This window comes from Cydia fagiglandana, chromosome 21 (assembly GCF_963556715.1).
Source record: "Cydia fagiglandana chromosome 21, ilCydFagi1.1, whole genome shotgun sequence".
In the NCBI taxonomy this organism is placed as follows: domain Eukaryota; kingdom Metazoa; phylum Arthropoda; class Insecta; order Lepidoptera; family Tortricidae; genus Cydia; species Cydia fagiglandana.
Window position 1 is genome coordinate 10696792 of NC_085952.1, and position 27948 is coordinate 10724739.

At 39.6% G+C, this 27948-nt stretch overlaps 1 protein-coding gene across 1 annotated transcript; it reads right to left on the reverse strand.

The window, feature by feature from the left end:
• On the reverse strand, positions 1-27725 carry LOC134675270 (4-hydroxybutyrate coenzyme A transferase). Its single transcript, XM_063533490.1, has 10 exons — positions 27402-27725; positions 8829-8991; positions 6546-6684; positions 5586-5676; positions 4926-5114; positions 4449-4575; positions 3434-3522; positions 2024-2143; positions 1209-1355; positions 1-703 (listed from the first exon to the last, which is right to left on the reverse strand). The coding sequence occupies exons 1-10, from the start codon at positions 27574-27576 to the stop codon at positions 519-521; spliced, it is 1425 nt and encodes a 474-aa protein (XP_063389560.1). The 5' UTR covers positions 27577-27725; the 3' UTR covers positions 1-518.
• Positions 27726-27948: the final 223 nt, after the last annotated feature.

A 27948-nucleotide genomic window follows, 5' to 3' on the forward strand; every position in this document is an offset into this window, starting at 1 on the left:
TTTTATTCAACTAGAAGTACGTTTAATACATAAAAAAATACAACATAATTAATCGAAAATATTGATTGTTAACGATATAAATTCGCAGCGTTACACGAAGCAATAACTTACAAAAAATACTATAAATAAATCTGAACAAAATGGAAAATAATGAAAAATAAGTGTTGATTTAGTGATCTTAAAAAAACAGTACGCTTACACTACCTACGAATGACGAGGTATCACCTATTTATAAAATAATACATTTTATCTATTGACAATATAAGGCAATCTGTAATATTAGGCTATATTGGAGACTACAGACCTCTAGCGTCCTAAAACCAATCCAAATGCATAATGGAATCACTGGAAACAGCCAATGTAAATTACAATTGTAAATTGTATAAAGGCAGTGCGTATAACTATCATGCAACTAGGTAAACTACCATAACGTAGTTATTTTTTTATGCTGGCAACCCACAAGGGAGGTTATGAATACTTCTGTGTTTGGGGTTACTTTTTTTTTTCTTTTTTTTAATTTAAGGCGCAGGCATGCACTTCAGTCTTTCGAAAGCGGCCTTCTCGAGTGCCTCACGGTGGTCGGGATGGGCGATCTTGATGAGTTCATAGGCACGCTGGCGCAGAGTTTTGCCGAACAGGTTCGCGATGCCTTGCTCGGTGACTACGTAGTGGACGTGGGCGCGTGTGGTCACTACACCGGCTCCTATGAATAAAACATACGTGAAATAAGCTTATGTAATGGTAGAAAACGTGGAGGTTAGGTACACTGGACTGTATGATCGTCAAAATAAATTAGTGTTTGACCGAACTTTCGGTGTCAGTATTTGTTTCGGCAGGTACATATCTGTATTAAAATCATGTTTCGGCCGTAGGTTCAGCTTTAGTTTCCCTGTCACTGGTTTAAGTGGCGATTCGAGGGTAGATTTTGTTTACTTTTATTTAAATTCCTAAAGATGCAAACTATAGAGCAAAACCGAACCTTCAGTTTCGGTAAAAAAATCCGGTTTCAGTCGGACTCGTATTTGTAAGACTTAGAATCAAAGAGTAATTTGGAGTTAATTCATACATTGGACTGAAATAAATTTTGAGGGGGGTTATTACACTTGGTGCCGTGACCAGGATATTGAACACACTCACCGGCACTAGTATTAGAACAAATTAAATTATTTTCAGAAAGTTGTTATTTATTTATTTCAGTTTACACTCACCGACTTTAAGAGTTGGCACGATCTTGCTCTCGCCGCGCTTGGTGTTGGAGACGATGGCGATGATGGGCTTGCCGCGCCCGTCCACGGCCTCGGCGGCGCCGCGGATGAAGTCTACCTGACCGCCGAAGCCGGAGTACATGCGAGTGCCTGGAATACGTTTTTAAAATAAATAAAAAATACAAAAATGTACTAAGTCCCACAGTAAGCTCAATAAGGCCTGTGTTGTGTTGTGGGTACTTAGACAACGATATATATAATATATACATATTTATAAATACTTAAATACATAGAAAACACTCAGGAACAAATATCTGTGTTCATCATATAAATGAATGCTCTTACCGGGATTCGAACCCAGGACCATCGGCTTCACAGGCAGGGTCACTACCCACTAGGCCAGACCAGTCGTCAATCGGTTTTTGAGCAGATAAACAATTGATATGCATTATTACTGCCAAATTTGCCCCGTTAAGAGTATTATGAAATGAGTTACTATTGTCTAACCAACCGTTCCATCACTAAAAACGAGAGCAAATTTGAAGAGTCTTAGAATTTGAGAAGAGACTTCAGAACAGTTGGTATTGCACATAATAATAATTTCAGCCTATATACGTCCCACTGCTGGGCACAGGCCTCCTTTCACGCGTGAGAGGGCTTGGGCTATAGTCCCCACGGTCGCCCAATGCGGATTGGCGACTTCACATACACCTTTGAATTTTTTCGCAGATGTATGCAGGTTTCCTCACGTTCTTTTCCTTCACCGATAAGCTAGTGGTAAATATCAAATGAACAATGGAGCATGCGAAAGGGCTAACCGATGGAATCCGCCGCCACTTGGCCGGTGAGGTCCACTTCGATGCAGGAGTTGATGGCGGTCATGGTGGGCTGCAGGGACACGATGTGCGTATTGTTCACGTAGTCGATTTCCAGCATTTCTGTAACCAACACAAATGAATCAGAATAAATAATAGTACTAGGTGCAGAAGACTCACTCTCTAATAAACGCGTCTATTACGATCAGGACAGGTATGGCCGCTAGGTGGCGACAGTGCCACGCGCGGCTTATGGCTAGCCACCAAAATTGATGTGGAACGGATGTACTTTTAGCTATCTGTAGCAAAGCGACGAAATCGCAGAGTGAGCCACGCCTGACAAATGGTTAAAATACACACCCGTTTCGGTTTAAAGGCACGTTCTTTTGACCGACGGCTATACATTTAATCCTTTGAACGCAAAAGACGATAACTGACGCGCGTGGCTACAGCTACAGCCCAATATCATCCTTCATATATTATATTCTGACAAGGTTCACGATGAAACGCCGCACACGATAAGGCGTGGCGCATAGTTTGGAATTTTTCATTGAAATAACAAATACAATTGCTCATGTTATTAAATAACCCAGGGATTGCATGCGGCCATTGCTGCAAAAAAACAGCCAAGGACGTTGTGCAGCGATTTTGATTTCTCAGCCTGTGGAAGTGTTATTTTAAACGTTAAAATTCTATGAAATCATGGCGTATATGTTAGCGATGTGACGAGTCCACTTTTTTTCGATTCGAATCATTCGAATCGATTCGGCCACTGATCCGAGTTGAAATTCGAACTGACTCGACTCGACGGTTTGCGTGGTTCGCGACAAGGTCACGGGCCGCGGAGCCGCAAACGAGTCAAGCGGCAGTTGTTGTAAACAGAACCTTCAGGACACCGAATTAAGGTTTATTTTTCAATGGCCATACTACCAGTGAACTCGACTCGGGATGGCAAATCAAGCGGCAGTTGTTGTAAAAAGAACCTTCGGGCTATGGAATTAAGGTTTATTTTTGAATGGCCTTAGCGTAGCGTTGACTCGGCTCGGAGAGTTGGTGAATTGGCGATTCATTCGCCGAGTCAGCGGATCGGATACCAAGTTACCAGTCAGTTTAGTGGCCGAGTTGATTCGGATTGCCAATAGTCTTGATTCGAATCAACTCATCTGTAGGTTGATTCGGATTATTCGAATCAGATAACTCGACTCGCCCATCGCTAGTATATGTTAGTAATACTAACATATACGCCGTTAGTAATACTAACATATTAGTAATACTAACTTAGTATGTATCTATGGGCCTTAATTGCCAGATAATAAATGATATTTAATTTAAAAAAAAGGTTCAAATGTGCCTCTAGCTGACTAATGGCACTGAATGTAAGACCACCCCATCGGTAAATACGTAGATACGTACCAATGGCGGGATTGTTGTCAACAAAGTCATAGAGCTCCCGGGTGCCGACCATGAAACTGCCGACGATACGACCGCGGTGAGTCTTCTTCCTGTAATATGAATATTGAATGAAAACCAGCGTTGCAGTTAATTTTACTGGAACATCATGCTGAGTCGAGTCCCTTTTTAACATGACGCTGTTTATATTGTAAACATAAATCTAATTTGTTTTAAAAGTTTGTAAGATTTTATGTGTAAATGCTTAGACTAAATACACATTATTAGATTTATGTTCAAATGTACCATTAATGTAATGATGTTAAATAAAGTTTTTCCATGTATATGTCTTCTATGAATATGGGGCCAATTAAAAAAAAACTCTCTCTCTCTCTCTGGGGTTGTGCACGCGAGGTGTTTTCGGCTACGTTTTGACCCCTTCCCCTCGGTGATATCCGGTGAGGAGTCGTGAGGTTTTTGGCTACTTCCCTCCCCCACATAACCTCACGTATATTTTTTTAATTTTTTCCATCTGATCAAGGCCTCGCGCGCTAAAATTTCGTAAAATAGACACGCTATTTTGAAGTGCGGAGTGAAGATTTATGCTTAACGAAACCGAGAAAAAGTACCTAAAGGTAGGTATTTTTTCTTAGTTTCGTTCACAATAGAAAAATACACGTGAGGTCTCCTTATACCAAAGTCTGGCTGATACGTGTGGTGGGGCAGTTTTAAGACTATAGTTCGTTTTTTTAGCATTAGAAAGAACTTGCAAGAAGGTAAGCGATCTTGACATGTCTTTTAATTGAAAAACGCTTTTTAAAAACCAAAAACTATTACTTATGAAAGCAGAAGAATATAAATGATCGTATTAGATTCATAATTGTTACAAATTTGCCGTAACTTATTTTTAAAATGTGTTTTTCAATTAAAAGACACATCAAGATAGTTTACCTTTTTTCTAATGCTAAAATAACGAGGTATAGGTTGAACTGTACATAATTTCGCCGTCCTATCCCCAATAATTAAAAAAAAAGCTCACTTGTTGTTAGTAATGCAGCCGCGACGGAACAGGTCAATGACTCCAACACTGAACATCTCGGAGTGGATTCCGAGGTCCTTGTGGTTCTTCAGGGCGGATAGCACGGCGTCGGGGATGCTCCCGATACCTGTAACAAATGAAGACGATGATGACGTATACAGGGTGGCCAAAAAATAAGTGCATTCCCGCTGAGTCAACTCTACTCGAAACCGTAAGGTCTCATTGACTTACCCATCTGAAGCGTAGCACGTAGCACCATCTTCAACCAAGTTGTCTCCGATCAGTTGTCCAATCTTCGTCTCATTCTTCGTCAAAAGTGTCATTCTATGGAACTTGGTAACTATGTAAACAAACCGCCATATTGAAAATGAATCTGATTGATGATTTTGATGAATTTACTAGTGACTTTTGTGTACATAGTTAGCAAGTTCCATAGAACGACACTTTACTTGGAACCGTAAGGTCTCATTGACTTACCCATCTGAAGCGTAGCACCATCTTCAACCAAGTTGTCTCCGATCAGTTGTCCAATCTTCGTCTCCTCAGGACTCCCGCCTTTGCCGCCATGCTCCGGTAACGGAGTGTTGTCCTCAACGGCGTAGTCGATGTGCGACACGTGGATGATGGCGTCGCCGAATGTGCGAGGCATGTTCACGTTCACTTGAGCTGGAAAAAATAATTGGGTGAGTTTTTTCAACTTTTGACCCATGGGTGGTATTCCACCTGTCCAATGTGTATTTTGTCTCACATTTTGCTTAATGAGAGAGTGAGATATTGGACAGATGGAATACCACCCTTATCAAGGTTTACAATAAAATCTCAATAAATATACGCATACTATGGCCGTGATCGACTAGGAAATCATCATTATCTGTAGGCGAATTTATGTAATAAAAGGATATAAAGCACCCTTAACAACTTTTACCGATTATGGGGCCAAGTACCAAATCGAGAAAAAAAATGTTGATATCGATGTTTATGGACTTCATGTTCGAAATAAAAATATTTCATTTCATTTCATTTTAGGCAGTTTAATTGTTATTCTTCTCTTTAGATCCTTATATCTAGATATTTCTTAATTGCATGCGAATTGTAGTTTGTGTAGCAACGGTAAATATACTGAAATAGATGACTCACCGATAATGATTTTAGAGTTGACTAGAGCGGCGCGTACGCAGTCTACGGACGTGCCCAAACTGCAGTAGCCGTGGCTGTCGGGGGGAGATACCTGCGAACAGGAATTGATTATATAACAAAATAATACTGCAGAAAAATGCAATTAAGATCATAAAAGGTAAAGAAAAAAAACGTAGACTGCAAATTTAAAAAAATCTAGGTGCGATGGGTTATCGTCAAATAGAAAATTTGAATTTCGCGCCTCTTTGTACTGACAAGATTTGCTTGACCAAGTATAGTCGTTATTCGACTTGCAAATATCCAATACCACATTCCACCTATCCAATTACTTTGTCCAATGTGTATTGCGTCTCACATTTTGCTTAATGAGACACAAATGGACAAAGAAATTGGACAGGACAGGACAGCATTGACAGCAATGTCGGGCTGGATGGTCTTCTCGTGAAACAGTTTGGGGATGTCCTGGAGGAAGATGGGGATGGCGTCGGAGCGACCCTCGGCCACTGCCTTGCGGACGTTAGCCGCCAGCCATTGACGCTGTTTGATTGTGAACCTTGTTGCAAAGAGATAAGGTCCAACGGTCTCATTACCTGGATGACAGCAATGTCGGGCTGGATGATCTTCCTGTGGAACAGTTTGGGGATGTCCTGGAGGAAGATGGGAATGTCGTCGGAGCAAACCTCGGCCACTGCCTTGCGGACGTTAGCCGCCAGCCATTGACGCTGTTTGATTGTGAACCTTGTTGCAAAGAGATAAGGTCCAACGGTCTCATTACCTGGATGACAGCAATGTCGGGCTGGATGATCTTCCTGTGGAACAGTTTGGGGATGTCCTGGAGGAAGATGGGAATGTCGTCGGAGCAAACCTCGGTCACTGTCTTGCGGACGTTGGCAGCCAACCATTGAGGCTGTTTGATTGTGAACCTTGCTGCAAAGATATAAGGGCCAACGGTCTCATTACCTGGATGACAGCAATGTCGGGCTGGATGATTTTCCTGTGGAACAGTTTGGGGATGTCCTGGAGGAAGATGGGAATGGCGTCGGAGCGACCCTCGGCCACTGCCTTGCGGACGTTGGCCGCCATGAACAGGGAACATGACCTGCAAAACAATGTATTTGTATTAATTTAGGTATTTGATTGTACCCTTTGCGCTATTTAAATGAAACAATTGAATAAAAAATATACCATTCTTTTAATGGTGAAATGTAGTTGTACAATATCGTTCGTTCGTAATCTGTTCGTTTATAAGTCTAAGGGCCAGTTGCACCAACCACATTTGACAGACTTGATCAACGTCAGCTGGCACGCTCCGGCGCTTTCCTATGAAACTTTCCATACATAAAAATTTAGCGAACTCTTTAACGATACGAACAATTTGGTGCAACCGACCCTAAGGGTCCCTAATGGCTGCTCTTCACGTTGGGCCAACGCCAACGAGGGACGCATTTATGCGTTAGAGGGAGCAAGTGATATTGCTATCTCATTCTACCGCATGGCTGCGTCCCTCGTTGGCGTTGGCGTTGGCCCAACGTGAAGAGGAGCCTTAAGGGTTGGCCCTAAGACACGCGCGTTATGTTCGGTTGTTAGATTGGAAGAGAGAGATGAGAGCGGCGCGCTGCTGTCTGGGGATGAGTCGTAATAGGCGAAACTCTGGCGCTAGCATCGCGCTTTCGTTGTACTTCCCCGTATCATCGTGCTTTGCCCACACTTAACTGTAGATAATGGACCTTATGCCTTTTGTAATAAGGTCCACCGATGTACAGTTAGGAGTCACATTATACGTCATAGTCACGACATGTCCATCTGACGGCGACTATCTGTCTGATATCAGGCATATCTTTACTCGACTGCAAGTAGTTTACAAGTTAAAAGAAATCTTAATTTGATAGCAGTAGTGGTCAAATTTGAATATCAAATCTTTTCGAAAATGTCATACGAAACCGTTGAGCCATAAAATAAAAACGTTGAGATAAAATTATCTCATATCATCAGATAAACTTGTCGTTTTATGGCTTGGAAATATCTGAATTCAACAAGTTACTGTAAATGTACCTACGTTTCTATGCTAATGCTAATAGTAATATTACAATGTGTACACAGTCACATTGTGTGACTTGTTCGGGGAGTGTGCCCAAGAGCTACACGAGCTTATTCCACCGTCCCCATTCTACCATCGGACTTTTAGACGCACGGCCGGTTTCCATCCTTACTTGGTAGATATTCCACCAATTCGCACGAAGCGCTTTGCTTCTACTTTCCTTATGCGCACTGCCAAGGAATGGAATTCCTTGCCGGCGTCTATATTTCCGTGTTCTTATAACCCGGCAACCTTCAAATCAAGAGTGAACAGGCACCTTCTGGGCGAGCTCGCTCCATCGTAGGCCACGTCTACGCCTCGGCTAGTCTGTGGCCATGAGTAAGCCCATTCATAATAAAAAAAAAAAAAATTGTGATGTTCTATTACTCAGCTAAATAAATAAAAGTGAACAGATATGAGTATGACTTAATGGTTTCATTTAGCCTCATGAAGAGTGAGTCCTTGAGAGAGCCGGCCTTGCCCATCGTTGTCATTGCACCTTAACTCTTAGCACTAAAGCCTAATTTCAAACAATCCTCACCTGAAGATGCCTTCACAGTCGGGCGCCACATAGGCGGCATCTTTCTCTATGTGCATGTGTACAATAACCCTGATGTCCTCGAGAGAGCCGGCCTTGCCCATCGTTGTCATTGCACCTTAACTCGTAGCACTAAAGCCTAATTTCAAACAATCCTCACCTGAAGATGCCTTCACAGTCGGGCGCCACATAGGCGGCATCTTTCTCTGTGTGCATGTGTACAATAACCCTGATGTCCTCGAGAGAGCCGGCCTTGCCCATCGTTGTCATTGCACCTTAACTCGTAGCACTAAAGCCTAATTTAAAACAATCCTCACCTGAAGATGCCTTCACAGTCGGGCGCCACATAGGCGGCATCTTTCTCTATGTGCATGTGTACAATAACCCTGATGTCCTCGAGAGAGCCGGCCTTGCCCATCGTTGTCATTGCACCTTAACTCGTAGCACTAAAGCCTAATTTAAAACAATCCTCACCTGAAGATGCCTTCACAGTCAGGCGCCACGTAGGCGGCATCTTTCTCTGTGTGCATGTGTACAACCCTGATGTCCTTGATAGAGCCGGCCTTTCCCATCGTTGTCATTGCACCTTAACTCTTAGCACTAAAGCCTAATTTGAAACAATCCTCACCTGAAGATACCTTCACAGTCAGGCGCCACATAGGCGGCATCTTTCTCTGTGTGCATGTGTACAACCCTGATGTCCTTGAGCGAGCCGGCCTTGCCCACCGCTGTCATGGCGTCCAGGAGTGGCGCAGGGGTGGCCGCTGCGCCTTGAGCGAATACCGTTTGACCTGGAACCAATGAAGATTTGATTTAGTTTTTTATAATTAGTGTTCTGTAAGTAAATTTCTTGTAAAATATAAAAGCAGCCAGGTATATAGTCAGACCGTAAAAAGTCTGCAGCGATTTTGATAGGCCACGCTGTGCAAGTGTCATTTGAAATTTGAATACAGAAAGATCGCCGCCGTTCAAATTTAACCTATATTACTTTGACATAAAGTATATTGTGTAGCTTTCAAATAGAGCTCAACGGCTCATCCTATTGTCTATTGTTAAGTAAAACCGCACGTGCTACTTACCTGCAAAAAAGGGTCTTAATTATTTTATTTGGCACCTGAGCGCCGGCTAGGCCTTAGGCTTAGGCCTTATATAAATAACACTTGCACTGCGTGGGCTATCAAATCCGCTGCAGACTTTTTTTGGTCGGATTCTACATATTTTTCCCACGCCGTCCGTTGTCGTTGCTTGCATTTCACCCCATACACAAATGAAATACCCAATAGGGGGTCATCCATTAATTACGTCACATGTTTAGGGGGAGGGAGGGGGTCAAGAAAATGTGACATATTGTGACATGGGGGAGGGGGAGACACAAACTTTGTGACGTCACTTTAACTTCATCAGTAACCGAAAATTTATTTAAATTATTTAGTTCGCTGTACATTTAAATAACAAGTTTTTAAAAGGAAAATAGTTTTTAATCGTTTAATTTTCTTTCCTAAGCAGTTCTGGGTTATAAAATTACTAATATTTATATCGTCAAAAATATTTTGATAAAATATTAATAATACTTAGGTATTTACTTAATTCGATTTGGCGATTTCGTAGAAAAAATGTGACGTCACACTAGGGGGGGAGGGGTCAAAAAACCTAGAAATTGGTGTGACGTAATTAATGGATGACCCCTAGGTACTTATATCTAGATAACAAACTATTTTACAATTATATCATTTTATTTTTAGAAGATGAGCCACCCGGAGCTGAGAAATCAGTGGTCTAATAAAGAACACTAACGTACATCAAAAGACCCGCACCGCAGCATGCGGCTCCTCGAGTTGCGAATTACCTTTTCACACGTGTAATATTGAACAAAGTTTTACAGTGCATATCGCCTTTTGAATTCTTGACATAGGCACGTATTGTCCTTAATCCCGCCCTAGGGCGGTAAAGTAGCATAGCAACATATGTATGTACAGCAGTGGCGGCGCGTCAAACATATCCATAGGCAAGCCGGGGCTAATTTTGCTTACATATTTCCTTTACAACTCTGCTCAAACGTCCAAAAACAGGCAAGCCGGTGGGAATCGGCTTTTATGGACGCGCCGCCACTGATGTACAGTCAGCAGCAGAAGTTGCTGTTCGAGCCAGGTGTTCAAAATGATCTTGACGCTATATACTTTATTGTTAAGAGAATAAGAGCGTGTCAAGGTAATTTTGAACACCTCGCCCGCTATGCAACTTCTGCTGCTGACTGTACATACTGTAAATATATAATAATAAAAGGTGCAGTGACCCACGATAATATCTTACATAACGAAGCGTTAAAATAAATCTGCCACACTCATATTTTATGGCGTAAATTTATGAGCGTAGGTATAATAATACTTCCTTAGTTCGTATGCAAGGTATTTTTGAAGTTGTAATTGTAACGACTCAATGAGAAGCTGTGGAGCATCTTGGTAACAAAAAAACCGGCCAAGTGCGAGTCGGACTCGCGTAAAATGTTTAAAATTCATTAGTTTACGTTACATGTGCGTCTTTGGGTCACTAATTTACATAAAGTGTACCAAATTTCAACTTAATTGGTCCAGTAGTTTCCGAGAAATTAGGCTGTGACAGACGGACAGATGCACGTATAAGGGTTCCGTTTTTAGGGTTCCGTACCCAAAGGGTAAAACGGGACCCTATTACTAAGACTTCGCTGTCCGTCCGTCCGTCTGTCACCAGGCTGTATCTCACGAACCGTGATAGCTAGACAGTTGAAATTTTCACAGATGATGTATTTCTGTTGCCGCTATAACAACAAATAGTAAAAACAGAATAAAATAAAGATTTAAATGGGGCTCCCATACAACAAACGTGATTTTTGACCAAAGTTAAGCAACGTCGGGCGGGGTCAGTACTTGGATGGGTGACCGTTTTTTTTTGCTTTTTTTTTGTTTTTTTTTGCATTATGGTACGGAACCCTTCGTGCGCGAGTCCGACTCGCACTTGCCCGGTTTTTTTGCTTTTGAGGTACGGAACGCTAAAAAACGTAAGAAAATATTGCGCAGTGCGCTGATTTATTATATAATTCTATATCGTTATGTCATCTATTAAAAACAAAATAACAAGACGCATTTACACGCCCTCTTTTTTTTTTTTTAAATTCAAAATTCTTAAAATTCAAAATTCTTTATTCGATAAAAACATGTACAAATGATCAAAGGGATGGAGCCTCCCTGTAAGCAAAATAAATGCTTGTGTTGGGAGACACCGCTCTTCCTTACATAGGTAACTAACTATAACTACATGGTAAACTATTTAACTAAACTTAACTAACTAAAGTAAGCGATAATACCTTTTATTTTGCATACTAACCTACCGGTGTAACAACGTTGAATGTATGTTAATCCATATTAATATCTTATATGTACCTTGAAACGAGCAATCCTTTTATAGATATATATTTATATATGTATATTCGAGGAACTCGGAAACGGCTCTAAAGATTTCGATGAAATTTGCTATAATTATGGGGGTTTTTGGGGGCGAAAAATCAATTTAGCTAGGTCTTATCTTATCTCTAGGAACACGCGCATTTTAGTTTTTTTTTCCCAGATATTTATATGTATAAATAAATAGCCAGATTTATGCATTGTCAATGTTTTTCATAAAAACTCGTTTTATTGCGATCTAATCTAATACAAACAAACTGTTCAATATTCAACTATATTTAATTTAAATACATATCGCTATAGCAACTACTCTAAATGCTGAAAAGTCTTATACGATTGAGACGTATAGCGTTATATGCCATTTTTCTCCCAAGGGTGTAAAGCATGCGGTAAGTGTTTACGATTTACAGTTTTGTAGGCAGAATGCCAAGATAAGGTTGGGTTTATTGTACCATCATTTAGCTGACCATTTGTATACCTTAATGCAACGATATAAGGTATATGTTTGTACAAGTTATTGTGCTGTTGTTAGTATAACTACTGTCATTTGATAATTTTGCGGGAACATACCTATTTATATAAAGTTATATTAAAACTAGCGGAAAGTTGAAAACAGCTCGAGACCGATGAAACGCCATGACAGCTTGTAATAAAAAAAATATTTATTTCGTAAATACAGAAATTACAATAAACGCTATAGTCTGTATCTTTGTGTGGGTGGGAACGAAAGGTCCGAAAGGGCGCTGTGTCAGTCGCGCAATGTCGTGGCCGCGCCGTAAGAGCGCTTTAAAGAGCAGTTATAGACGATTTGCATTAAACATGCAAGATGCAGCCAACACGCTCAAACAGGCTCAAGGTGAGCAGTGTTGCCAACTTGGCATAAATGATGCCAGATCTGGCATATTTTCACTCGCTTTGGCACCAAAATTTTCCATTTAGCATCTGGCATATTTTTTAGCATAATTTAGTCTAAGCCAAGTTTGCACCAACTTAGCAGCAACAATATGCGCCATCGCCTTATGTGGTTCATATTTTCATATGAATTTTGAGTTTTGTGGACGGATGGACGTCATAGGACTATATAAAGTTGGTCAAGCAGATCTTGTCAGTAGAAAAAGGCGGTAATACTGGAGTCAGTTACGGATCGCTGCCATATATGACCCAAAATTTTTTTATTAAGCTATGAGCTTCATCACATATGATCTCTGAGTAATTCTAAGCATTTCTAGCCTCGGAGGCGATAAGAAGCGTGCGTCTAGTCGAGGAGGGCGGAGTACAAAGATGGCCGCCACCCGTCATCATTCAAAAAAATCTTTTCTGGTCTTGGTGGCTACTAGGGCAAGTTTGGTATCATTTTCGTATAAACCGAAGACGTGGAATTCATTGCTGATATTTGTTTTTTTCAGTTTCATAGTAATTTTGCAAGAAAAACGTAAAAAGATAAAAATTTGGGATGGAGGTTTTTGCTTTGAGAGCTAATAACTTTTGTATAGTGGCCAAAAGTATCATACAAAAAATACTATAATAAAGCGCAATTCATGCAGCTTCTAAACATACACATGTTTAGTAATATCCTATTGCAAAAAGATGGTGAAAAAATTATTAAATGACCGCAGCGCGGGCAGTTGGACTCTCGCTAGGCGGCGTTTATCTTACAAAATGGTCGAGTACGAGTATCTACGTAGGTAACTATGCTTACTTTGCTAGATTTTATGATGACGAATAAAATGCTTTCTGTATATTTAATGTCCGCAGTTTCCAGTACACAGACATAATTCTGGTATAGGTTAAAAAAATACACACAGGTATCCCCATGTCTAAAGAGGAGGGCGGCTCGCTTAACAAATAAGATCATGTACAACCGCAATTTCAGGTTGGGTTAGGTTAGGTTCGTTAGTTACCTTTTATCCCTCAGAGCAGAAAATAGAAGCCCCGCGAGGCGGGGCTTCGTTGGTTTGTCACCAAGTCATACTTGCATAACCTATATTATTTTCTAAATGTAAGCTCTCCGCATAATAGTTATTTGTTTTACAAGGGGGCAAAGTTGTTGTTTAACCGCTCGTGCTAATATTGATACCCGATCAAGCGAAAGATTTCAAAATTGAACCACGAGCGTAGTGAGTGGTTCGAAAAATGGAATCTTGAGCGTTGTAAGGGTTTCAAAGAACGAGGGTTAAACAAAATTTGCCGCCGAGTGAAACACAGAATTTTTCGCCACACCAACCTGAAGCAAATATTAAATGTAAAATATCAAACAAAATCAAACCAGGTGCAGGTTGAAGTTATTTATTAAAAACAACAAGTAAGTACCTATAAAATTACTTAAAGTGAGTTATAGCATGAAAATTATCGTGAAAATACATATTTTGCCTCTTCCTAAGTAGTACAATTTCTCTCATAAATAGTGTTTTAATATTATCAGCAAAAATAAGAGCGCTATTTTATTAGAATAATTTCATTTATAATAGTTATTTCTCGGACCCAATTTTGGACCCTGTTTAGGTATGAGCACTGTGAATGTCATCTCGCTTTGTGTGGTAGGGCACAGCACAGCGGATGTCATTCCAGATCTATCCGAGCAGAGCCCAACTGGGGAAGTACGTACTTACCTCCACCTTACAGAAAACACCGGTCAAATAACACTAGGCCCCACTCAAATCGTTGCAAGTGCATTAAAATTAAAGTGCATAAAATTATGTCTGTATGATGAATTATGTCTGCATGAAAGTATTTTATTCGTCATCATAAAATCTAGCAAAGTAAGCATACCTACGTAGATACTCGTACTCGATCATTTTGTAAGATAAACGACGGTCCGCAAGATAAACGAAAGTCCAACTACCCGCGCTGCGGTCATTTAATAATTTTTTCACCATCTTTTTGCAGTAGGATATTACTCAAGGTGTACATGTTTAGAATCTGCATGAATTACGCTTTATTATAGTATTTTTTATATGATTGTTTTGGCCACTATACAAAAGTTATTAGCTCTCAAAGCAAAAACCTCCATCCTAAATTTTCATCTTTTTACGTTTTTCTTGTAAAATTACTATGAAGCTGAAAAAAACAAATACCAGCAATGAATTCTACGTCTCCGGTTTATACGAAAATGATACCAAACTTGCCCTAGTAGCCACCAGGACCAGAACAGATTTTTTTGAATGATGACGGGTGGCGGCCATCTTTGTACCCCCCCTCCCCTTATTGCTTCCCAGGCTTGAAATGCTTAGAATTACTCAAAGATGAAGTGTGATGAAGCTCATAGCTTAATAAAAAATTTTTGGGTCAACTTCATAACTGACTCCGCTATAAATTTGAAAAAAGTATGAGTTATAAGTGTCATTTTTTTAGCATATTTGTTTCAAAAATCTTTGGCATAATTTTGGCATAATCTAGACATTAGTCTAGCATTTTTTCAAAATCCGAGTTGGCAACACTGAAGGTGAGGTAACGACAGCGTTGTATATCGGAACCTGTTGGCTGGATTAGATCTCTGGCCATTTATTAAAGTGGGAGCGAAAGGTCCGATCGCTGTGTCTCGCTCCTACCTATGGTTGCCGCCGCCGCCGTCGTCAGTCGTGCAATATCGTGGCCGAGTCGTAAGCGCTTTAATGCCTGTGCACACCGGCTTGCGTGTGCGTGACGTGCACGTGCGCGTGCGCTAAAATGTTGGAGCCGCATACGCACACGTCATGCAAGCGGTGTGCCGTCTCTCATAAGGATCTGTATACTATAACACCGCACGCGCACGTGCACGTCACGCACACGCAGCCGGTGTGCATAGGCCTTTAAAGAGCAGTTATAGACGATTTGCATTAAACATGCAAGATGCAGCCAACGCGCTCAAACAGACTCAAGGTGAGAGGTAACGACAGCGTTCTATATCGGAACCTGATGGCTGGATTATATCTCTGAGGGCCTACCGCGAAACACGTTCGACGTGTTGCCTCTCCGTCGCACTTGTAAATTCGTACGTAAGTGTGACAAGAAGGCAACACGTCAAACGTGGTTCGCGGTAGGCGCTCTGGCCATTTATTAAATCAATACGAATGGCTACTAAATGTCAAGTCGTGTCTGTTTTTGTTAAGTACATTTTTAGGGTTCCGTACCTCAAAATTGGAACACTTATAGGATCACTTTGTTGTCCGTCTGTCAAAATCAAACTTCTAAGTTAGGTAACGTTAAAAAAAACGTATATTTCGACACTCTCAAGAGAATAAAAACTTACATGGTACTTCCCGTTGACGTAGAACTATGAAATTTGGTAACTAATATCGTCTTAATTGTGTCTCATGCTCATGCCATGAGTTGCGTACTCGCGCCCGTGGGGGTAAACTGGTATTTTACGGGGGTAATAAGCTAACCTAATATAACAATACAACAAACGTACACGTTTTATGTTTTATTACCATTGGGAGGAGGGGTAAAATCAGGTTCCCTAGTTAGTCATAGGGGTGACCGGACTGAAAAGGTTAGGAACCACTGCGCTAGATGTATGTCGCGCGCGAGAACTCAACTCATGCTAGCAGGTCTGGAAAGAAACACGAATCTACTTACTACTTTTTTACTATGTGGATAAACGTTACAAAGTTTTTTTGCCAGGTAGAAAGGAGTAAGAGGACTGGTTATCTTATCTTTGAACCGAAACCGTTGATGAACATGTGAGGGTTATCTAAAGATCATCTTATACAACAGAAAAATACCTAACTGATATTACGATAAGGAACAGATGTTATGATCCCATTGCTTTCAAATCATACGTTTACCGTAACTGTTAAGAGTGCTATTACATTTCGGGGTTGAGCGAGTTTAGGTATTTTACGCGCTGCGGCAGGCCGTGCGAGCTCAGTATTCCGATCCCTTCTACCACACTCGCACTACAATGATGGATTAAACATTCTTGATCCTTCGCGAAGCATATTGAAATCAACCATAACAACACTAACTGTACTTAACTTATAAAGTCCTAAAACTGTTATTTGGTAAGTACGAAAATACTAAATGCAGTGCAAATGTACATAGGGGCTGTTCATAAATTACGTCATCTATTTTTGACCCCCCCATCCCTCAAATCATCCAAAAATCATGCTTCGGATGACTCTGTTTCCTCCTACGTCATGCTACCATCATCCGATGTCCAGACCCCCCCCTCCTCCCATTTAAAACGACGTAATTTATGAATAGCCCCATACTCGTACTTATGAACGTATATTACTCGAAAGAAATTATAGGTACTCGCTTATTTACAAGAAACAAGTTACAAGAAACTGAAGATACACAGGGTCTGATGATGGAGCTGGAAGGTGGCCACGGGTACCAGTCTATCATGTAACTAAACCACTTCGTGTTTGGGCTCGTTTGATTCGTCTCAACAAGATCTTTGACACTGAAGATACACAGGGTCTGATGATGGAGCTGGAAGGAGGCCACGGGTACCAGTCTCTCATGTAACTAAACAATTTCGTGTTTGGGCTCGTTTGATTCGTCTCAACAAGATCTTTGACACAAGACAGTACTCAGGGTCTGATGATGGAGCTGGAAGGTGGTCACCATTACCAATCAATCATACAACTAAACCACATCGTGTTTAGGCTCGTTTTATTCATCTCAACAAGATCTTTGACACTAGGTGATACTCAGAGTCTGATGATGGAGCTGGAAGTTGGTTACCGGTACCAATCAACCATGCAACTAAACCACTTCATGTTTAGGCTCGTTTGATTAGTCTCAACAAGATCTTTGACACTAGGTGGTAAAGCAAACACGAAGCCCAAACACGAAGTGGTTCAGTTATGTGATAGACTGGTACCCGTCGCCACCTTCGAGCTCCATCATCAGACCCTGAGTAGTATCTAGTGTCAAAGATCTTGTTGCGACGAATCAAACGAGCCCAAACACGAAGTGGTTCAGTTACATGGTAGACTGGTACCCGTGGCCACAGTCCAGCTCCATCAACAGACCCTGAGTACTAACTTGTGTCCAAGGTCTTGTTGAGACGAATCAAACGAGCCCAAACATGAAGTGGTTAAGTTACATGATAGCAGTGTTGGCAAAACATCAATTCGAATTGACGATTGACGATTGAGAATTGACCGATCAATTCGAATTGACGAAACTAATTCTAAATCTACTGATTGAAGATTGACGATTACTAATCGTTAATTCGAATTGATCGGTCAATCCTCAATCGTCAATTCGGATTGACGATTACTTTGTATGTACCTACCTAATGTCCTTTTTATTTAGGCCATTTTTGTGAAACTGACCAAATGCGGTCAAAAGCGGTGTCTGAGTTTACCAAAGGTTCCGAAACATGTTTCCGACGGCTATATATGAAGGATGTCCTTTTTGGAACATTTTCGGGACTTTCCTTGAAATTAACCGATAGCGTTCAAAATCGATATCTGAGGTGCCCAAAGGTTTCGAAACTTGTTTCCGAGGGAAATATTGAGAGATGTCCTTTTTTGGGACATTTCTAGAAATTACCCGATTGCGTTTAAAATCGATATCTGAGGTAAACAGAGGTTTCTAAACATTTTTTCAACTGCAATATTGAAAGGTGTCCTGTTTTGGGACATTTTAGTGACATTCTTTGAAAGTGACTGATTGCATTCAAAATCGATATCTGAGGTGCAAAATATGGTTTCAACGGCAATATTTAGATTCTACACTTTAGCCGCGTACTTACTTACTTTACTACCTGCATTACGCCACCCTGCTGAAAAAAGGTCATTTCTCGGTATTGCCGTCAGAAACATGTTTCGAAACCTTTGGGCACCTCAGATATTGATTTTGAACGCAATCGGTTAATTGGAAGAAATGTCCCATAAATGTCCAGAAAAAAAGGAAACTCCGTCTGTATTGCCGTCGGAAACATGTTACGGAACCTTTGGAAATCTCAGATATCGTTTTAAAGGGCCAACGATCAATTTTAAAAAATGTCCCGATCCTGAAGATCCTGAGTACTATCTTGTGTCAAAGATCTTGTTGAGATGAATAAAACGTGCCTAAACACGAAGTGGTTCAGTTACATGATAGACTGGTACCCGTGGCCACCTTTCAGCTCCATAATCAAACCTTGTGTATCTTCAGTGTCAAAGATCTTGTTGAGATTAATCAAACGAGCCCAAACACGAAGTGGTTTAGTTGCATGGTTGATTGGTACCGGTGACCACCTTCCGGCTCCATCAACAGACCCTGAGTACTATCTTGTGTCAAAGATCTTGTTGAGACGAATAAAACGAGCCTAAACACGAAGTGGTTTCGTTGCACGGTTGATTGGTACCGGTGGCCACCTTCCGGCTCCATCATCAGACCCTGAGTACTATCTTGTGTCAAAGATCTTGTTGCGACGAATAAAACGAGCCTAAACACGAAGTGGTTTAGTTGCACGGTTGATTGGTACCGGTGACCACCTTCCGGCTCCATCATCAGACCCTGAGTACTATCTTGTGTCAAAGATCTTGTTGAGACGAATCAAACGAGCCCATATACGAAGTGGTTTAGTTGCATGGTTGATTGGTACCGGTGACCACCTTCCGGCTCCATCATCAGACCCTGAGTACTATCTTGTGTCAAAGATCTTGTTGAGACGAATCAAACGAGCCCAAACACGAAATGGTTTAGTTGCATGGTTGATTAGTACCGGTGACCACATTCCGGCTCCATCATCAGACCCTGAGTACTATCTTGTGTCAAAGATCTTGTTGAGACGAATAAAATGAGCCTAAACACGAAGTGGTTTAGTTGCGTGGTTGATTGGTACCGGTGACCACCTTCCGGCTCCATCATCAGACCCTGAGGACTATCTTGTGTCAAAGATCTTGTTGAGACGAATAAAACGAGCCTAACCACGAAGTGGTTTAGTTGCATGGTTGATTGGTACCGGTGACCACCTTCCAGTTCCATCATCAGACCCTGAGAACTATCTTGTGTCAAAGATCTTGTTGAGAGGAATCAAACGAGCCCAAACACGAAATGGTTTAGTTGCATGGTTGATTAGTACCGGTGACCACATTCCGGCTCCATCATCAGACCCTGAGTACTATCTTGTGTCAAAGATCTTGTTGAGACGAATAAAACGAGCCTAAACACGAAGTGCTTTAGTTGCATGGTTGATTGGTACTGGTGACCACCTTCCGGCTCCATCATCAGACCCTGAGTACTATCTTAAGTCAAAGATCTTGTTGAGGCGAATCAAACGAGCCCAAACACGAAGTGGTTTAGTTGCATGGTTGATTGGTACCGGTGACCACCTTCCGGCTCCATCATCAGATCTTGTGTCAAAGATCTTGTTGAGACGAATCAAACGAGCCCAAACACGAAGTGGTTTAGTTGCATGGTTGATTGGTACCGGTGACCACCTTCCGGCTCCATCATCAGTCCCTGAGTACTATTTTGTGTCAAAGATCTTGTTAAGACGAATAAAACGAGCCTAAACACGAAGTGGTTTGGTTGCATGGTTGATTGGTACCGGTGACCACCTTCCGGCTCCATCATCAGACCCTGAGTACTATGTTGAGTCAAATAAGTACATATAGAATGTCAGGTCGTTTCAAATATTTTTAATCCTGTCCGGTAGTTTATTAAACTGTACCATTATAAATTATAATACTATAAAAACAGTGCTAGGATCAAAGTCTCTCGTTGCGGTTTACACGCACACAGTATAGCGTTTTACACGGCGCCCGCCGCACACAATGATAAAAGACCTCGTCATCGCCGTTGAAAATGTGCGGAGCCGACCGACACACGTCCTGCCTGTACAAGCTCTGCCGCGGCACTGAGCTGGCGAGCGCGCGTCATCGGTAATATAGAGTAGTTTTCAAAAAATTGCCAAAAAATTATAGTAGAATTTCATAAACACTAATGTATACCAACAGTATAAGCAAACGTTGCAGATTGCTTGAGTATGAAAATGACTTCGATATTAAGTAGATTTTCGTAGAAATTGACACTTGTTTCGGAGAGAAAATTGAGTTCGTTTTACTTTGATTTTCTCTTTCTCAAAGGTATGTAGGAAAAATATCGTTTGATATGCCTAAAGTACAGGATATTAGTAATACAAAATAGCCAGGTTTAGCAGAGTAAACTTCTCAACATTTCCAAATAAGAGCTTGCCGTTCAGTGCTTCACGGGGTTTTTCGGAAACGACCATCAGAAATAAATTCATTACTAATTTAATAAGTCCTTTTTCTAATATTTACAACGATATTTAAAAAGATAAGAAGACGCTTTTACTGGAACAAGTACTCATTGTTTCTAATAATGAGCACAAAGTTCTGAATTTCGTCGACTAGTATCATCAATTTTGCATTATTTCGACTTTTCTTGTAAGAGCGCTCTTAATATATTTTTTCTACGTACTTTTATTTGTCATTTAAAGGGTCGTGCACACACCTTTAAAACCCTACCTTATAGTTGTCAAGAAGTCTTTAGTCTATTCCCCAAAAAAGCATTTGTGCATACACGGCATACACGCAGTATCTTTTTGGCGATTTAACGATACTACGTGTAATGACCACTTAAATAATATTGAATGAAATACAGTGTTGCCAACCTTATTTTAAATGTCATCTCTGACAAATAAGTGAACCATAGACATGATTTTTTTTAAATTTCATTCATCCATTCATTCGTTTCCCGCCCGTACCCTCCATTTTTGCTACTTCTTGAATTAAAAAGATTTGTTAAATTTTCAATTTTATTTCAAAGTAAGTGCTTGGTCGTAGAAAAAGTATTGTATGCAACGTTGTTTAACTGAGTCAAAAAATACTCGTGGCGTCTTTATTAACAATTTTCGGCTTCGCCTCAAATTGTTACTCACGCCACTCGCCTTTTTTGACCTCTCTTAAACAACGGTTGCATAAAATACTATTTCCATTTTTATTGTGGAACATAGGGTATCGTCTTGGGTCGTCCCATTCATTTTTCGTCAAGTTCTTAAATTAGTCTTATTCTGCTTTCGGCACTCATTCTACATTCGTCACAATCGTCGATGGCTTTCAATGTAGAATGAGTGACGAAAACAGAATAGGACTAATTTAAGAACTTGACGAAAAACTAATGGGATGACCCAAGACGATACCGAACATAGGTACCACAACATTACAACTTATATTTAATTTACTGTGTAAATGCCTGAAAAGGTAAGATTTTAGTTATATAAGTTATTAATGAACTTAATGTGCTGTGCATACTTAGCTTTAATCTATTACACAATAAATTACAATTATCGGGGGGCACGGCAGTGCCCCCGCCAAGTCGAGCGCAAAGCAAACACTGCCGTACCATCCTTTACTGGAACCATTTCGCCGCATTTTCAGGCCCCTATTTGAGAACCTCTGGATAAGACCAGAACGCAGAAATTTTGGTCATCCAGTAAGCTATAATCACATACTTAAAATCCAAAATTTCAAGTCTGTAGGTCATTTAGTTCCGAAGTTAAGCGAAAGCAAAGTTTCGCATTTATGAAACTCACTCATGATCATCAGAATAGAACTAGTACTTCCCATTAACTCAGAGAGCTGAAATTTGGTACAGAGTTAGGGTTTAATAGCCACATAAAGGGAAAACCTAAAAATATTGCAATATCAGTCACGTATTAAAGATCTAAGAACTGCATAAGTAAGTTTGTAATCCCATATAAATATATGATATTACAAAGTTACTGTTGCAGTTCCTACAAATAGTAGGTAAAGTAAAGTAAAGGTACACTACGATGTACGATGTGAGTATGAATGAAGATATGTTTAGTTATGATATGTGTATACATAGTATGGGTATGAGTACCCGAAAAGAAGGACTGCCTACAAAAAGAGATGAGATCCCATCAAAAACATTACATGTAAAAAATTGCAAGTCTCGCAACGCTTTTACTACAAAACAGTTTTGAGATGTAATGTGAAACCAAGTCGGTTATTTTAATCAGTGCCAGGGGGTGTTAAAACCGTATCAATAAGATATCTTTAATTTGTAATACGTATAATGACTTGGCCATCGCACGGCTGCATAATGACAAAAGGATCATCGTCACCTATTAAAAATAATTCTAATTGAACATAACGCTAGCGCTAATTGCAGTTTGAGCATTACACATATTTACGAGTACGGTACGAGTAAAGCATTATGTGCGATTGCCAAGTCATTATATGATGATTAGTGACGGATTGCTGATTATTATTTAATTATTAGATTTAATGAATGGGCAATACGAAAAACTGTTGCTACTGTACAAGAATCAGAACCGGAAAAAAAGAAAAGAAAGATTTGTAATAGTAAAAAATCTACTCCTAAAAAGAAAAAAAATGTGTTAAATAAGAAAATCTAATAAAATAAATCAATATGCCCACGTTTCTACAAAAAGAAGTGAAATCCCACCAAAAACATTATGTAAAAAACTAGCCAAGTCTCGATGGAGCTGCTTGTTTATCTCTAAAAAGTAATGAAATCTAGACAAAGTCGTGCCAAGTCTAAGGTTCCTTACTGCGATTTATTTATTATTATAGTTAATGTTGTGTGACTTGGCCGTTGAAGGGTATACAAGGGTACAAAACCAGGTGCTCCATGACACCATTGCACCAATCTGTCGCCAGAACCGCTACCCATTGACGATGGAAAATTGCCACTTGGAAAACGTTGATTCAATAACCAGTCAATTGTGACTTGATAAAGCTGCGTATTTCAATAATACTTATGTATGGGCGAGCCTGAAACAAACACTTCTTTTTGGTGCAATGGCAGATTGGTGCAATGGTGTCATGGAGCACCTGGTTTTGTACCCTTGTGTACCCTTCAACGGCCAAGTCACACAACATTAACTATAATAATAAAGAAATCGCAGTAAGGAACCTTAGACTTGGCACGACTTTGTCTAGATTTCATTACTTTTTAGAGATAAACAAGCAGCTCCATCGAGACTTGGCTAGTTTTTTACAGAATGTTTTTGGTGGGATAGATTTTACCGAATCTGGTTTACAGTAAATTACAAAATTTCATTTTTTTTTAATTAAATGCCTTTATTGCCTTCAGTGGACTATTTAGCCAGTGTCAAGTTATTGAGAGCTAAGTATAGGTACAACTAGTTAATATTGTATGGTTAATACAAGACAGTGTATGAGTGTACGGTAATTAGCTCCTGTAAAGCGATAGCTGGATTTTACAATGGGCCATGTGTGTAACTTGGCTACCCTGGCGTTGGCTCCAGAGCCGCGGTTAAACTTGTATCAATAATCTTTTCATTATTCACACACTTCCACATTAGCTTTTTTTTTTATATAGCCCTTTATTCTGAACATGATTGTTGGTTTTAGGGTTCCGTACCCAAAGGGTAAAACGGGACCCTATTACTAAGACTTCGCTGTCCGTCCGTCCGTCCGTCTGTCACCAGGTGATAGCTAGACAGTTGAAATTTTCACAGATGATGTATTTCTGTTGCCGCTATAACAACAAATACTAAAAACAGAATGAAATAAAGATTTAAATGGGGCTCCCATACAACAAACGTGATTTTTGACCAAAGTTAAGCAACGTCGGGAGTGGTCAGTACTTGGATGGGTGACCGTTTTTTTTTTGCTTTTTTTTGTTTTTTTTTTTGCATTATGGTACGGAACCCTTCGTGCGCGAGTCCGACTCGCACTTGCCCGGTTTTTTAGTTTTGAATGTTTATATGAAGTCTCTTGGTTCAGTGTGCCTGTCGGCATAGGCCACACATTAGGTCCACATTAGTTTACTGCATAAAATAAAAAGCTATCAGTAGTAATACTTTCAAGACAGGCACGACCTTCAGTAATGGAGAATACGAAGAAGAAGAGAAGTAATACTTTGCTCTTTATTTATGCTCATTAATATTGTTTAAAGTTTACGCTTTAAAGCAAAAATAAAGAAATCGCAAGCCGATGTCACCAAGATCACAACAGGCTATCAGTGTTTGTATTTGTATCGCCACAAATGTATTTATTTCGTCGTCAGTGGTACTGTATTGTATTATTATACATTTGTATCAGAATGACTTGCGTTTACCAGGTTTAAGTCAATCAAGGTGCTGCCACATTGGTGATACAAAGTATTATATAAATAAATAAATAAAATAAATATTATAGGGACATTCTTACACAAATTGACTAAGTCCCACGGTAAGCTCAAGAAGGCTTGTCTTGTGGGTACTCAGACAACAATTATATTATTATATAGAAAACATGACTCAGGAACAAATATCTGTATAATGTTATATCACATGATAACATTCACTAACATCTTGTAACATTTGTTACAACTTGTTAGATATTTGAATTGCTCCCATACTGGTAAAAAGGCATAACATGTGTACAACAAAATAAATGTTGTATAACAATTGTTTTATAACTTTATCACAAATTGTAACAAGAATTATATTTATTACCACTGTTATACAACATATGCTTCAAACATATGTGTAATGGCTCCTCTACACGATGGACCAACGCCGGCGACTCCAAGGGCCGCAGCCATGCGGTAGAATGAGATAGCAATATCACTTGCTCCCTCTAACGCATAAATGCGTCCCTTGGAGTGGCTGGCGTTGGCCCATCGTGTAGAGGAGCCATAACACCAATGTGGGAGTGTGGGAGTGTGGGACTTCTAAAACTTGGTGGAAAGGTCATTAACTTATTATTAAGTATGTTATTATTTTTACAACAATATATACCAGATATGTGAATGTCAATGTCTCAATTATAGTCTTGTAGTAACATAATAAATTATCATTATCACAGGATAAACAAAAACATGCCTACCAATAATTTATCTCAGATGTTGTATACAGTGAGTAAATCTAATACGGGCGAATCTCTTAACGGTGGTTAGTATAGGACAAAGTAAAGGTAATTAGATAACATTTACTTAAAGTTGCAACAATAATTTTGTCCATACAAAATAATTCAGCCCGCAATGTAATGCAAACACACTCACGTTAAACGCTCGTTGACAATTACTTTCAAAAAATCCTATTGCGTATGTAATGTCATTAACTGTCATGAGTGGGTAAATAATAAATAAGTATGATGTTTTTTATCAGACGAAATTACTACCTAGTTTAAAATCAAATTAAATCAAAAAATCTTATTAATGCAATAATTTATTTTAATAACGACCCATTTAAATTACAACTGAAATGTACTGAAGTTGCTGAAATACTTACCTAAAGAAAACCAACTAAAAAAGAAAACTAAAAAACACAATTACTCGAGCGTTTCTTGGTACAACCCGATGAGGGAATCGCTCTCTGTACACAGCTAGTGCTCGATGACCATTTTGTAGTGTTTCACCGTAAATTAAAATCATGTCCATTAATTCAGGAGAAGTAAAAGTTGTTAAACGAGGCATTTTTATAACATACGATTACTTTTGAATCGAACGACTGACATTGTCAAATCTGAGTTGAAATAAAATAAGAAACTTGCAATTCCACCAAAGAGATTGCCACGTTTTCACACAATGTAGGTACCAACCAAGTTTTGTGGTGTTTAGACGGTTTAGTTAATTCTCGAAATAATTTTGGTAATAACTGTACAACTATTAGGCGGGCCGTATGCTTATTTTCCGCCATCGTGGTATAAAAAATCAGGCAAATTAAATACGAAATGAATACACAATAATCACTTATGAGATACTGATATTAGATGAATTTTCAAAAAGGGTGTGCTATCAAAGGTGCTTGTCTATTGCTCGGATTAAAAATAATCACGTCAAGTGCTGTCATCGTGACTGATTAAAATGAAGTCAGTTTCTTGTTGATAAACATGATAAATAAATAAGATTTAATATCTTTTAACACGCCTAGTAGTACTTTTATCTACCAAAATATCTACAAAACATTAAACGCAGTGTAATGCTAACATGTATTGTGAATGTTCCTCCAGATAGGTAAGTTTGTAAATGCTATTGTTGTATTGCTAATGAACATTTGACATTTCGGTACCGCAACCATGTTTACAGTACATTGCTGCTGAGAAATTTAAAAAAAATTAATTATGGGGTCGTAATGAACTGCAACTCAAAAAAACCTTTTACTTCATGATTACACTAATGAATACTATGTCTGATTTAATTTATCGCCCGTATTAGATTTACTCACTGTATTTATGATCTTACAAACTCTAGTGTGAATGGCAATACAGATATTTATTAGTAATAAATCTTAGAAGTATGCCTGAATGATTCATAGATAATAAACAATAATAACTTATATGAGGAGGAAGCGAGGGGAGGCCTGTGCCCCGCAGTGGGACACTTAAACAAGCTAATTAAAAAAACTTATACTTCATCAAAGAAACAGCTATAGGTACTATGAATGGAATATGCGACTATTAACTATGTTATTGCGTGTAGATATCAAATCACGCAATCTGAGCATAAAAATACACCATAACCAAATGATTCATGTTTTTTATTCATATTTTTTAAAGTTCGTATTTTTTTACGTTGGTTATAATGAGTAGAGTGTAAAAACAGAAGTAGAAGTTCATCAAGTTCACTAACCGATTAACCGTGAAATATAATGTTCAAGGTGCAAGCAGATGTACACAGATTAAACTCATTGTAGTCTTCTTGATGAACTTTGTACCCAATGTACCCATTACCTTTGACGTCGTAGCGTTAGTAGCATCCCACCCTATACCAGCTAATCAGCAATAATAGGCCTGCAATAAACCTATTACGACCAATCCAAGCACTATACCTGCATAGTTCTACAACTATGAAGCTGCGTATGGAGCTAGGGTACTCACCTGATTTCAAACATTTTTCGAACGCCTCCTTCGCAGTCAGCGTCTCGGGCTTCCTGTCCAAAGGCTGCGATAACTCCTGTGTATATGTAAAATACGTTCTATTCGACAACGCAGCACTTATACGCCCGAAATTCCGGCTCGAAACGTTAGGTATAATTTTTCCCATAACAGACATGGTGGCGGATATATTACGTTACTTTATACACGGTAACTATTTGTAGCGGGATATTTTGATATCGCGGCGAAATAATAAATGTTGTTTTTGCGAAGACACCTCCGGCTTAAAAATAAACAGGTTACGAGCGTGACGTTCGTGTCGTCGGCTCCGCCGCGGCAGAGTGAAAATAATGAATGACATTTGCGTGGAATAGTAAATCTATACGGCATAGGCAGAGAGTGGCGCCAAGTTCAGAAATTAATGTGAAGGAAAAAGTTGGTGGGCTATATTAATGCAATAATATAATGTGACTTAATCCATCTAATAAGTATTAAACATAAATACCTAGTTCTTCGCATTCTTCTCACGCTGCTCCTATTCGCAGAATGC

Excerpts from the sequence above, each read along its gene's own strand:
- LOC134675270 (XM_063533490.1), bottom strand. The coding sequence starts at position 27,576 with ATGTCTGTTATGGGAAAAATTATACCTAACGTTTCGAGCCGGAATTTC. Across the intron at positions 5,115-5,585 it reads CAACTCTAAAATCATTATCG|CTCAAGTGAACGTGAACATG; the intron begins GTGAGTCATCTA and ends TATTTTTTCCAG. Across the intron at positions 1,356-2,023 it reads AGTGGCGGCGGATTCCATCG|GCACTCGCATGTACTCCGGC; the intron begins GTTAGCCCTTTC and ends AACGTATTCCAG.